General features: G+C 42.1%; 1 protein-coding gene across 4 annotated transcripts in view; it reads right to left on the reverse strand.

Moving 5' to 3' along the window:
- Znf565 (zinc finger protein 565) overlaps positions 1 to 13,828 on the reverse strand; it is a 30,072-nt gene extending 16,244 nt beyond the window's left edge. The window contains exons 1-6 of one of the 4 annotated variants that reach the window (XM_074058362.1): positions 13,720 to 13,828; positions 9,518 to 9,665; positions 6,927 to 7,021; positions 4,699 to 4,795; positions 1,266 to 1,392; positions 466 to 561 (exon numbers count right to left, since the gene is read on the reverse strand). In XM_074058362.1, coding sequence (XP_073914463.1) covers positions 466 to 561; positions 1,266 to 1,392; positions 4,699 to 4,710 — 235 coding nt within the window. In that variant the 5' untranslated portion in view covers positions 4,711 to 4,795; positions 6,927 to 7,021; positions 9,518 to 9,665; positions 13,720 to 13,828. Of the gene's footprint in view, positions 1 to 465; positions 562 to 1,265; positions 1,393 to 4,698; positions 4,796 to 6,926; positions 7,022 to 9,517; positions 9,666 to 13,719 lie in introns of those variants that run through there. The other 3 variants (XM_020168754.2, XM_020168743.2, XM_074058363.1) reach the window with 3 other exon arrangements.

Here is a 13,828-nt window from a genome sequence, read left to right on the forward strand (position 1 = left end):
AAAAAAAACTCTTCACAAAAAAAGAGCTGGTGGAGTGGCTCAAGTGCTAGAGCACCTGCCTAGCAAGTGTGAGGCCCTGAGTTCAAACCCCAGTTTGCCAAAAAAAATTTGTAAACATAAAAATAAAAAAAAATTTAAATAATATGGAAAAATACCTACAGAAAAAAGGGTCCAGAGCACAGGTGAAAAGGCAGCCACTGGGGTAGAAAATGGCATATTCTATTTTGAAATGGGAGGAGGATATGGGAGAACAAAGGGTAGACATGAACTAAACAGAGAGGACCAGGTCTCCGTGGGAGCCGATGCTGACAAGATCTCTGCTCTTTGCACTTTCATATCTTAGGCCTTTTTCCACAGCAGGGCTTTGGGGAGCCTCCTGACAATGACTCTATTACAGCTATCTGCAGACTCACTCACTGGGCTGTTAGCCCCATGGCCTCCCCCACCAGATCAGCCCTCACTCACCTGAGTACCATGGTCCTTTCATATCAGTTGTGACCATCCAGGGTTCTTTCCCTTGCTCCAATAAGGAGATAACATCTGGCTTAGCCATGGAAAGACCTGTTTACAGGAACAGAAGAGGGTCATGATCACGCTCTTCCAAAATCCAAAGTCAGTCCCTTGGTCAGCAACAAGTGAGGCGATTATAAAGAGGAAGGTGTGAAAGCTGTCCAAAGGACAGGAAGGTGACTGTGCCTGATGCAATGACTCATTTCCAATCCCACAAAGCCCAAAGCAATTTTCTTGAGAACAGAGGACAGAAATTCTGTTAGAAACTTGTAAGTTGCCCTAGAAATTTACAATAAAGAAACCAGAAATTTCAGAAGGCTATTCCTGAATTATGTGGAGTAGATAAAAGGTGGTGATTACATTCCATTAATCCCCTCTTCCCTCATTCTATCCAGGCTCTGTGCCTGGTCTGTAACCCAGACAGCCTACTCAGAAGGAATGTATCACCCCTGCCCTGTAGCTTGCCATTGGTTTGGCAGATAGAAGGACCCAGCAGGTCAGCTGGCAGGAGGTGAGTGCAGGGCATTTCTTACCCTTCCATCCCTCCCTCCTTTGACCTGGGAGTTGGGGGATAGAGGGGTGGCTGTAGTTGCTGCTGTCCGACTGTTCTCCATGGCTCTAGGTCTCAGCATTTGTGGTGGCACTGATTCCTCTCCTTGCCTCTTTGGATCAGAGGTACAAACACACAACTCCTATTTTTACGGTCCCTGGGTGCTTTGTTTCCTGTCTGTCCCTGGGTGATACACTAGCCTTACCTAGTGAGACCAAGTGACTGAAGTTCTCCAAAGTCACATCCCTGTACAAATTCCTCTGGGCAGGTTCCAGGCACATCCATTCTTCTTGAGAGAACTCTACAGTCACATCCCTGAAGGTCACAACTCCCTAAAACAATCCACACATTATTAGTAGATTAAAGGACTTTGGGTTTTTGTTTTCACTATTCATTATGAAAAATTTCAAAATACACAAAAAGTGTACAGAATGTAATAATGCTCATAAGTCCATCACTGTGCTTTGACAACTGGTAAGATTCTGCACATCTTATTTTCATCTATTCTCTTTCATCTCCCTCCACCCTCTTTGTGGTACTGGGTACTGGGGGTCATGACCACCTATTCCAAAATCCACAGTCCCTTGGTCAGCAAGGAGTGAGGTGATTATAAACAGTAAGGTGTGAAAGCTGTCCAAAGGACAGGAAGGTGCCTCATGCCCAGGGCCTCGTGCATGCTAGGCAAATAGCAAACCACCGAGCTACAACCCCCAGCCTTCCATCTTTTAGCTCGGGTGTATTTGAGGCAAATCCCACATACTGAACTTCATAGTACTTCACCCACAAATACATAGTATCCAACAGATTAGAGAGGTTTTAAAAAAGGCATAATGATCAGAATATCATCATACTTAATAAAATTAACAGTGATTTCCTAATAGGTTAAGTTCAAGTTGTTAGAGTTTTTCAAAAGTGATTTATTATTTTTTAAATTGCACATATTTATGGGGCACAGTGTGATGTCATTTGATATATGCATGCAATATGTAGTAATCAAATCAGGATAATTAAAATTTTCATCTCCTTAAATGTCATTTCTTTGTGTTGGAAATTTTTCAAGTTCTCTGCTCTAGTTCTTTATAAAATATGCAATAAATTTTTGTAAACCCTAACTATCCTACTAGACTGTAGAATGCCAGGGTGTCTTCCTGCTATCTAACTGTATTTGGTACCCCTTGTCCTACATCGCTGTGTCCTCCCTCCCCTTCCACATCTCTGGTGACCACTATTCTACTCTCTGCTTCTGTGAAATCAACCCTTTTCCCACATAAGAGTGGGAATATGTGGTATTTGTCTTTTTGTGCCTACTGATTTCACCTAATGTAATGTCTGCCAGTTCCACATTGCCTCAGTCAAAAGTGATTTTTAAGTTGTTCTGTTCAAATCAGGATTCAAAAAAGGTGGGCGCTGGTGGCTCATGCCTGTAATCCTAGCTACTCAGGAGGCAGAGATCAGGAGGATTAAGGTTTGAAGCCATCCTGGGCAAACAGTTTGTGAGACCCTATCTCAAAAAAACCCACCACACAAAAGCCTGGTGGAGTGGCTCACATGGTAGAATGTCTGCCTAACAAGTGTGAGACTCTGCGTTCAAACCCCAGTGCTGTCAAAAAAAAAAATTCAAACAAGATAACACATACTATGTTTAGTTGCAAGTCTCTAACAACCGTCACAAAACTGCTTAAAATTTTTATTATTTGTTTATTTATTTTGGGGTACTGGGGGTTGACCTTATGACCTTGTGCCCCCAGCTCATCATTTATTTATTTATTTTTGCAATTCTGGGCTTGAACTCAGGCCCTTCATCTTGAGCCACTCCACCAGCCCTGTTTTGAGATGGGTTTTTCAAGATAGGATCTCATGAACTATTTGCCTGGGCTGCCTTCAAACTGTGATCTTCCTGATCTCTGCCTCCTGAGTAACTAGGATTACAGGCATGAGTCACTGGCGTCTGGCAAAGGATTGCTTTTTTTTTTTTCCTTGGTGGCACTGGGGTTTGAACTCAGAGCCTCACCCTTGTAGGCACATGCTCTATTGCTTGAGCCACTCCACCAGCCCCAACATTTACTGATTAGAGAAACTATTTGTTTTGGTAGAATTTCCCATGTTCTGTACTGGGCCGAGAGCATCTTCATGGTGGAACTTAACCCATTGCTTCACTGCTGATACTGTCTGTGAAATGGTAGTAGTTAGACCCGGAGGCCTCATATCCTCTTTTGGGGGGACAGAATATGTCAGAAGTGGTGCTGTGTACTTCCTACAATATGATATTAGGAGGCACATGAGAATTGGCTGCCCCCCTCTTTTTGGTTGTCCCATTTCTTCTTTTTCTTGTGGTACTATGGTTTGAACCCTGCTTGTTAGGCAGGGCTGCTCTATCATAAGAGGCACTTTTTGCTTTAGATATCTTTTAGGTAGGGTCTTGTGTTTTTGCCTGGACCATGATCTTCTACTATGCCTCGCTGGGATCACAAGTATGCATCACTATGCCTAGCTCATTGATGGAGATGGGGTCTTGCTAACCATAAGAGACCTCCATGGGGTCTTGCTCTACCATAAGTGAAATGGTTAAAAGACTCAGTCAGAGGGAAGCCATTAATCAGGTGCCACCTCAGCTTAAAAGTAGAAGGGGTTCATGAGAGGTCTGGTTCCCATAGAGAAAACAGAAGGAGCCAAAGCGGGATGTGGATAAACGGTTGTGTTGTGTTCACTTAGGCTTCGCAATGGCAACTAACAGCCATTATTTCGCTTCTGTTCCTGGGCTACCTTGCTTCACAATGACTGTCAAATAGGACATGGTTTTTGCCTTTATAAACCCTGCTAAAAGTTAGAAAGGTGCTGCTTTGGGTACCAGCGACCTGTTGGTCAGAGCAGTCGCCAGCTGGCTAATAAAGATTCTCCCTTAAAGTCTTTCTTGGGTGGTCGTATATCATTCTGACTCGTAACCTAAGAGCCACTTTTTGCCTTAGATATCTTTGGGTAGAGTCTTATGTTTTTGCCTAGACCATGATCCTCTACGATGCCTCCTACATAGCTGGGATCACAAGCATGCACCACCATGCCTAGCTCATTGAGGGAGATGGGGTCATGTTAACTTTTTGCCTGGACTGGATTCAAACTGTGATCTTCCAGATCTCTGCCTCCAGAGTAGCTTGAATTACAGATATGTACCACTGTCTCTGGTACATGTCCCATTTCTAATGGGATTAGCATTGATGAATAGGTTCAGGTTTTCATAACCTGATCCACCCAAGAAAATGTCTTTAAGATGAGGAGATAAGTACATTAATGTGACTAAAGTCCTATGTGATTTTTTTTTTTTTTGGTGGCAGTGGTATTTGAACTCAGGACTTCACACTGAGGTTTACAGGTACATGCCACCATGTTCAGCCTGAACTCTATATTTTATTTATATGGGTGAATTTCAGTATGTGAATTAAATATACAATAATAATAAGGCTGTTTAAAAAAGTTATTGAGGGAACTGGAGGTGTGGCTCAAGTGGTAGAGCACCTGCTTTGCAAGCATGAAGCCCTGTGTTCAAATTCTAGTCCCACCAAAAAACAAAAAAACCCCACAAATGTTCCTATGATCTGGAGGGAAGGTGGATTATTCCAAGGATAGAAGAAATTTCAACTTACCTGAAGGGCCATGGCTCTCAGAACTATCTGACCTGCTCTGTTTTTTTTTTGTTTTTGTTTTTTTTTTTTGGATTCCTCTCTTTGCAAGTGCAGAGTCCTAAAAAAAGCAAAATGGGGGACAAGAGGTAAACCTCTGACAGGCCGAGCATGCCTCAGCACCCCCAAATAAAATAGATGATCTTCTTAAAACAATTGTACTTCCACTGTCTCTGCTCTGCTTCCCCTGCCTCCTCTTGTCCTATCACACAAATAAGATTAAGAGCAACAGAGTTCACAAAACCCTTCCTAGACTGTAGGGAATCTTTTTTTTTTTTTTTTTTTTGCCCCTTCAGTACTGGGGCTTGAACTCAGTGCCTACACCTTGAGCCACTCCACCAGTCCTTTTTTGTGATGGGTTTTTTTCAAGATAGGGTCTCGGGAACTATTTGCCCAAGCTGACTCTGAACTTCCATCCTCCTGATCTCTGGCTCCTGAGCAGTTAGGATTATAGGTGTGAGCCACCAGCGCCCACCTGACAGTAGGGAATCTACAGCAGCAAGAAGGTTTTGAGGCAGAAGCACTCTAGCAATGGCATGGAACCAAAGCACCTCAGTGTTGGATTCCAACCAAGACAGTCCTCCATCTTATTGATCTAATGTAAGCCACAGATGGCTCCAGACTGCAGCAGGGAGCATCGTAAGTCACCACTTCACCCTTGAAGGATGAGGACAGCAGCAGACATGAGCAAGAAAGCCACAGTTCTATGGGCATCTACACACAGACCTGTGCATCCAAAGTACTGACCTCAATGAGAGTTCAATTTCTAGAAGCTTCTTGGCCCAGCATTCCTTATTTCCCCTCAAGCCTCCCTACTGCCCTCCTGCAGAACTTCACTTCTTCACTGATTTCCCAGAGTGGAGAACTCAGAGAGGAGGTGGATCTGGGCTCCAAGCAGGGTTGTTCCTTTTGCATGTGGGGAAATTATGGGATGTTTTATACTGATGGGAATAATACAACAAAGAAAAATTAGAGAGACAGGGACATGGAGGACATTACTAGGGCAAGTAATAACCCTGAGCAGGAGAAGGGGCTGAATTAGAGGGGGTCACAGAGGGCTAACTGTAAGACAGCGTATGTGGTATGGGGGAGGGGGCAGGGTGCTATAGTGTCATTCACACATACTTTTCACTTAGTTTTTTTTTTTGTAGGAATGGGGTTTGAACTCAGGGCTTTGCTCTTGCAAAGCAGGCACTCTACCGCTTAAGCACTCCTCCAGTTCATTTTGCACTGGTTATTATTATTATTTTTTTAATATCTTTTTTTTTTTTGTGGTACTGGGACTTTAACTCAGGGCCTCACCTTGAGCCACTCCACCAGCCTTTTTTTTTTTTTTTTTTGTGATGGGTTTTTTTGAGACAGGAAGGGTCTGGCAAACCATTTGCCCAGGCTGTCTTTGAACTTTGATCCTCCCAATCTCTGCCTCCTGATTAGCTAAGATTATAGGAATGAGCCACCAGTGCCCACCTCAAGAACTCTTTAACCAGGCTGGCTTAGAACCATGATTCTCCTGATCTTAGCCTCCTAAGTAGCTAGGATTACAGATTTGAGGCACTGGCGCCTGGCTCATTTTAGTTTTATTTTTGAAACTTCTGTGCATTAAAGTTGATTTTATTCCCCTATATTTTACAGAAGAGGAACCAGAATGCCTGAGAGGTTAAGAGATTTCGCCAAGGCCGCAAGTGCTACTGAGTTAGATATGGGGTAAGAACCCAAGTCTCTGGGTTAATGCTATTAACAAGAGAATAAACAATAAATCAACCCCAGGTAGAAAGGGGAATGTGGAAAGTTAAGGGTGAATGGGAAAAGGAAACCAGAGCCTTTTGCAAGTGGCTTGTTGTAATAGGTACTTCAGCTAGGTAACACCTCTTCTCTTTACAGCTCCTGTGTTAGTAAACATTATATTACCCATTTGCTTGTTTTCTCGTATATTTTCTATTTTTTCCCTTAGGGATCTATTTTATAATGAGAACACAATTAATCCCTTCTGGATGAAGGTGGATTATAAAAGGAGTTAGATATGAATGGAGTGACTCATGAGGGGCAGACAGGCGCCGCCTTTGGGAACCTGTATGCTGAAGGTGCTTGATTTTTCTCCCTGATTCTATTGCCTCTGAGAGGCACATCTTGACCTCCCAGAGAGAAGGTGACTTCATCTGAAAGATTTCTGTGTCCTCAGTCCCCTCACTCACCTGTGCACAGGTCTCTTGACAACGCTCTCTCCACGGAACAGGGATGTCTTCTGTACTCCAAAAGGAAATCAACCTTAATTTACAGAAGCGACTTCCTACACATAGAGAAAGAAACAGCTCTTAGCCAGTGTGGCAGACATTAGGAATGCTTCCTCTTGGCCAGCTTTCCTGTCCTTGTGGGCGCATGAAGATGACGCTTCCCAGTTACAACTGGTTCTGGAAGATGAACTATGAACTTCGGTGATGTGTGTCACTTCAGTCAGACTCTGGAAAGCCACTGCACAATTCTCCAATCTTTCGATTCCCAATGTGGTGATTGAGGAGCTGTGTGTTTCAGCTGGTACGGTTATAAGAAAATAGAACCTTCTTTAGTCTGGGACCCTGCCTATCCTGACCCATGCTAGACATGTAGTACTAGCGGAAATACAAAAGTTATTTTGTAAGCCACTGAAATTTAGAGGCTCTTAACTATCATACCATAATTTAGCCTGTCCTGACTGATACACTAATTTGGCTAATCCCTGACTATATAAAAATTTAGGCTGGGTGTGGTAGCACATATCTGTAATCCTAGCACTTGGGAGACAGAGGCATGAGATTTTTTTTTTTAATTTGTTTTCAGGCTCAGGGCTTTTGTCAAAATGAAAAAGGTCAGAGGAAGATTCAGGAATAAAAGGGCAGAACTACCAAATACCAACTCTATTTGTCTCACAGGGATTTTTCACAAATGCACAATGTTAAGGCAGATTGTGAATTAAAGGAAAGTTGGTGTTGACCCAACAAAACCACAGCTCTTTGAATGCCTAACACCAACACTTTGTACAAATCCTTCCAAAGTTTAGTCATCTATATACCACCTAGTGCAACTTGAACTTGCATCCCTAAGTTTTCTCTAGCTTTCATGGGTCCTGCACCATGGACCTGCACTGGGGCACTGGGAGAAGTGGGCTAAGTTACCAGAGCTGGGTAGACACAGGAAGCTCCATCTGAACAGTAGTAATCTACTCCTGGGGAAGCCAAAACCATAACCAATACTTAAAATGCGACAAGTGTAATGCATTGCATTCCCACACAAAGCTCCCAAGTCACTTCCTAAAATAGCATCAGGCACAGCAAAACACTGATATGTAAGTAATGAGGTATCATATTAGACTGAAGATTTCAAAACATCACATTGTGATCGCCAAACAATTATTACAGTTATTAACAATTAGGTTGTTTTTTTTTTTTAATTTGTTTGATTTGGTGTTTTTGAGACAGGGTCTGTAAGGCTTAGACCTCCTGTGCCACCATTCATGGCAACTAGTTTCTGTTTTTGTTTCCTTACAATGCTGGAAATTGAACTCAGGGTCTCATGAATGGCAGGTCAGTGCTAAAGCACTGAGTCACACCCCTAGCTCCATGACAACTAGTTTTTGGTTTTTTTTTTTTTGGTCATCACTGGGCCTTGAACTCAGGGCCTCATGCTTGTTAGACAGGTGCTCTACCACTTCAGTGATTCCACCAATCCTTTTTTGTTTTGGGTATTTTCGCAATAGAGTCTCGAGAACTATTTGCCTGAGATGGCAGTTCAAGAATCAAAATCCTTCGAATCTCTGTCTCCAAGTAGCTAGGATAACAGGCATGAGCCGCCAGCACCCAGGGACAACTAGTTTTTTTGTGTGTAATAACATGACCTTCTTAAAATCATCAACACCCCTTTTGTTGACACTCAAATCTATGCACTTATCAAAATATTTACAAGTTACATGAAACTTGAAACTCTTCCCAAATGTCCTAAATATCCTTTAAAAAATATATTCAATTTTATGGATGCAAACAAACTTTTCCACCATAAACATCAGTGAAAAATCACTACACTGATCTCGGGGCATGGCTCAAGCAGAAGAGCGCCTGCCTAGGAGAAGTGAGGCCCTAAGATCAAACCTCAGTACTGTCAAAAAAGAAAAAGAACATTGTGTCAATGTTGACACAAATGTACATTCTCAGCAATGTTCAACATTCCCAGTCAGACAAGAAAGGATTGGTTACATAAATTAAATATTTCTATACAATGTTAATTTTGAGTACTCGCAAATTGAATAGTAATTTCATAGTTAATAACATAGAAAGTGTTCAAGATACTGTTAGGGAAAACACAGCTGGTTAGAAAATATGTGGTTTTGTTTCTAAAATATATGTATATATTTCTACAGATAATATGGACAAAGTATCAGATAGAAGATGGAAAGTTTTATCTTTAAAGATTACTTTCATTATCTCTGGATTATGATCTTAAATATTCTTATTTTCACTTATGTGGTTTTTTTGGTAACAATGTGTTGTTCGACTGTTTTTTGCAGTGCTAGTGATTCATCCTGAGGCCTTATGCACACAAGGAAAGTAGCCTACCACTAAGCCACACCCCCAAACCCATGCATTGATTTTTAAATGTACATATCTAAATACTGTTAAATGTGAGCCACTCCCAAATAGTCATTAAAAGAAAGAAAATAATGGGTTTTTTTCTTCTTAAAATCTTCCTTTGAACATGAAATTGTAGCTCAGGCGCTTCAAAAAACAGTTGTAAGCCAGGTGCTGGTGGCTCATACCTGTAATCCTAGCTACTCAGGAAGCAGAGATCAGGAGGATCTTGGTTCGAAGCCAGCTTGGGCAAATAGTAGACCTGTCTTGAAAAACGCATCACAAAAAGGGCTGGCAGAGTGGGTCAAGGTGGAGGTCCTAGTTCAAACCCCAGTACTGCCAAAAAATAATAAAATAAAATAAATTAAATTAAATAAAACTGTTGTATTTTCACCAAATGGCTTTTGCTTCTTCAGTTTCCCGTAGTGGCAGTTTCCCTGATTGGGTCACTGTTTTCATGTGTGCTGGAGGCCTGTCCTGAAAAGAACTCAAAGTCACTTGCTTCCTCATGTGTACAACTTACGCCTCTTTCCATCTCTTCTTGCCAGGTGGGTTTATGATATCTCTACACCTGCCTTATTTGCAAGGTTAAATGCAAACGGGACATGATGATGACTGCAATGAAAACCGCAGGGAATATCAGTGACCCAAGAAAACCAATTTACCTCCACAGAGTTCTTCTGGGATGGGTTTGACTTACAGATGACAATGTAAGCTCTGGTGAGTTCCCACAACATGGCATCAGGGTAAACCAGTGCCTTTTATACTGGAGATTTGGGTAAATATATGAACATTTAAAAGCATTTTGTTTTTCCAAGTTCTAAGTAAGGATTTCACATATTAGCAAATTCTTTATCAATGACCAATGGCTAACCCAAAGCTTCAGTTCTGGCTGCTTATTCTAAGGAGTTCATTATAAAAATACACAAAGTTCTTGAATCACAAGAACTTTTGGGACTATTTTACAACTAAAATATAGAAATAGAAATACTATTTATTAGGCAAAAAAGTGAACAAATTTAGGTGTATTGTGATGATGGAATACTACATAGAGATTTTTGTTTTTCAGTACTGGGGTTTGAACTCAGGGCTTCATGATTGCTAGGCAAGAGCTCTACCACTTGAGTCACATCCCCAGACCTTTTTGCTTCAGTTTTTTGTTTGTTTGTTTTTAAGATAGGGTCCCAAGTTAGCTTTTGCCCAGACTGGCCTTGGATCTTGATCCTCATACTTTTGAATACTAAGTAGCTGGGATTACAGATAAGCACCACCATGCCCAGCTTATATAGTGATTTTAAAATATAAAAGTATCATAGTTAGTCATTATTATTATCATTTTTTTATAGTACTGGGATTTGAACTCAGTGCCTCTTGCTTGAGCTACTCTGTTAAGCCTGTTTTGTGTTGGGTATTTTTGAGATGGGATATCTTGAACTATTTGCCTGGATTGGCTTCTAAATATGATCCTCCTGATCTTTGCCTCTTGAGTAGCTAGGATTACAGGCATGAGCCACCAGCACCCAGCTGTTTCTTTGTCTTTTGAGACAGGGTCTCCCTGTGTTGCCCAGGTTGAGCTCAAGTGATTCTCCTGCCTCAGCCTTCCAAGGGTTGGGACTACAGGCAAGTGCTATTACATCTGGCCTACTCAATTCATTATTTGAATGAGGCAGAGGGCTACAGAATTTATATAAAAGTGATACCATTCTATAAAATCCTACAGAAAAATATTTGAAATATCTTCATCAAAATAGTAATATTTATCTCTACATGAAACTGTTTTAGAAAGTTTCTAGATCTTTACATTAAACCTAATATATTTCATAATTTAAAACTCGTAATTGTTTCCATTTAAATAAAAATAAATAAACAGATTTATAGGTGGCATTTATTTTCCTGGAAATGAAAAAATTATTAGCAAGTGGGCCAATGTTTATGAAATGAATGGTGACAAAAAAGGAAATCAGCATGATTGAAACATACAATATGAAAAGTTATTGAACAGTCCATTAAACATTGACTCATCTTTGTCACTTTGATGGCTTCATTATCAGAAACATTACACAAATGTCTGTGATGGTTAATCTTGATTGTTGGCTCGATTGGATTGAGGATCACCTCGGAGACTAGCAAAGGACACCTCTAGGTGTGTTTGTGAGTGCAAGTTCAGAGATGATGACACCATGAGGGCACTGAATGGTTTCATCTCTTGAAGGATTCACAATATAATGTCATGACTGGGAGGTGGTGGAAAGGAGGAGGTAGGGCCTAGTTGAGGAAGTAGGTCACTGGGGGGGGGTGTCCTTGGGGATTATAATCTTGCCCTGGTCCATTCCTGAATGCCATTTCTCTGCTTCCTGTCTGCCATGATATGAACTGCTCTGCTTTACCACACCCTCCTTTGCCATAACAGACTGACACCTCTGAAACTGGGAGCCAAAATAAGTAATTCTTCTCTTTAAGTTGTTCTTAAATTTTGGTGACAGCAATGCAAAAGTAACTAACACAATGACCAGTTTTCAAGTATTTGCAATCTTCATATGAAATAAGGCAGTGTATGCAAGGCAGAAAACATGGTGTTGGAAACTCAGAGGGTGTCTTCTCTATGTAGCTACTAATTTAAACTTTTTTGGATGAGCTCTTTGTAAAATGATGAGTGCCTTTTTCCTTCATCATTTTGAATACTGTGTCATTAGAGCAACATGAATCCTGGACTAGATGCTGTTCCAAAAGAAGGACATTAAGGGACACTGATGAAATCTGAGTAAGGCTGGTAGATTAGTTAATAGTAGCGTCCCAGTGTTAAGCTCTTGGTTTTGAAAACTGTATTGTGCTTATATAAAATGGAAATGTGGAGAAACTGGGTTGAGAGCTATGTAAATTCTATTTTTCTAACATTTCAAAATCTAAAACTAATTCAAAATGAAAAGAAAAACATGTCAAATAAACATTAGATGTGCAGAGAGCTGGCAAGGTATGAACCCTTCAGTCCCTCTCCAGGCATCCAGTAAGTTACTATTGTGGTAAATACTGGAGGCCAGGTCACTTGGGTGGGGTTGGGAGTAGTGGATAGGAGGGTGGATCTGTTTAAGAAGTTTCAGAAGGGAAGAAAAGTATACCCTGAGAATCAAAAAGAGTTTCAGGAAAGGACTAAAACGTGATGCACTTTGAACTTGGCTTTTGGATGTACCAGAGTAATTTTTTCCTTCTCTCAACACTTTGCTTGGAGGAGGGTCAAGAAAAAGGAATCATGAGTGGCAGGACAGTTTTGGGGACAAACCCTTTATTCTACTGCATGTAGAAAGGAGGTCAGAGAAGACTGGACATCCTACCCAATCCAAGTGCCACCTTTTTTTTTTTTTTTTTTGTTTAAAGTGCCACCCTTAAACGCTCATTCTAAGCTAGGCCCCGGTGGCTTACACCTATAATCCTAGCCATTCAGGAGGCAGATATCAGGAGGATCACTGTTTGAAGCCAGCTGGGCAAACAGTTCATAAGACCCTATTTCGAAATACCCAATGCAAAAAGGGCTGGCGGAGTGGCTCAAGTTGTAGAGTGCCCTGAGTTTAAACCACAGTACTACCAAAACAAACAAACAAAACAAAACAAAAAAACTGATTCTTGCCAGGACCAGAAATCTCTCCTAACTTCACAGGTTCTGCAGGGGTCAGAGCAGTGGAGTCACAGGCACTTCACACTTTGGTGCGGCACCATGTGTCACACAAACAACCACACAAAGACAGAGCCTCCCAATCACAGAGACTGCCACACTTTTTCTGCAGTCACACCACTGTGGCACAGTCATTCCCTATGGGCACAGGCTCTCTACACCAACATTCCAAAATGCCCTACACAGTCACAATTATTCTGTGTGCCACTCAGGGGCACACAGAATCACTTGCACTATGCATTTGCTCTGGAGATACACAGTCACACTAGCAAAGTCACTCTCGCCTGCATACACGCCGGCAGTCTCTCTTCCCCTCTCCCTCTCACACACCCCAAGGGGCACAACAGGGTCACCTCAGTCACAGGCACAAAGCAAGTGCACACAGTTCTACACACGGCCACAGGATCACAGTCACAACTATACTCTCACTCTCAGGAACAAGGCGATCGATCAGGCACAGATGCACAGCAGACACACGCAGTGTCATCCCCACAGTCACAAGGATGGGGCACAACGCACAGAATTATACGTTTACAATGTACAACCACACATACACCTTCAAGACAGGTGATGACACCCCGTACACTCACGGCACCCACCGTCGGGCACACAATCACAATCAACACATTCAGAATCGCACGACCTCGGCCCGCTCCCGGCTGCGCGCACAGACCCAACGCTCGGGACACGCCCCGTCCCCGCCCCGGACTCTCAGACCCTCACCTTCTGCCTCCCCTGGTCGCGTCCGGGTCCTTGTGGCGCTAACGATCTCGCCCAGACGTCGAGACGTAACGTCGGGTCGCTGTGAACTCTGGGAAACATAGTCCAACAC

The sequence above is a fragment of the Castor canadensis genome, chromosome 16, assembly GCF_047511655.1.
Source record: "Castor canadensis chromosome 16, mCasCan1.hap1v2, whole genome shotgun sequence".
Lineage (NCBI taxonomy): Eukaryota > Metazoa > Chordata > Mammalia > Rodentia > Castoridae > Castor > Castor canadensis.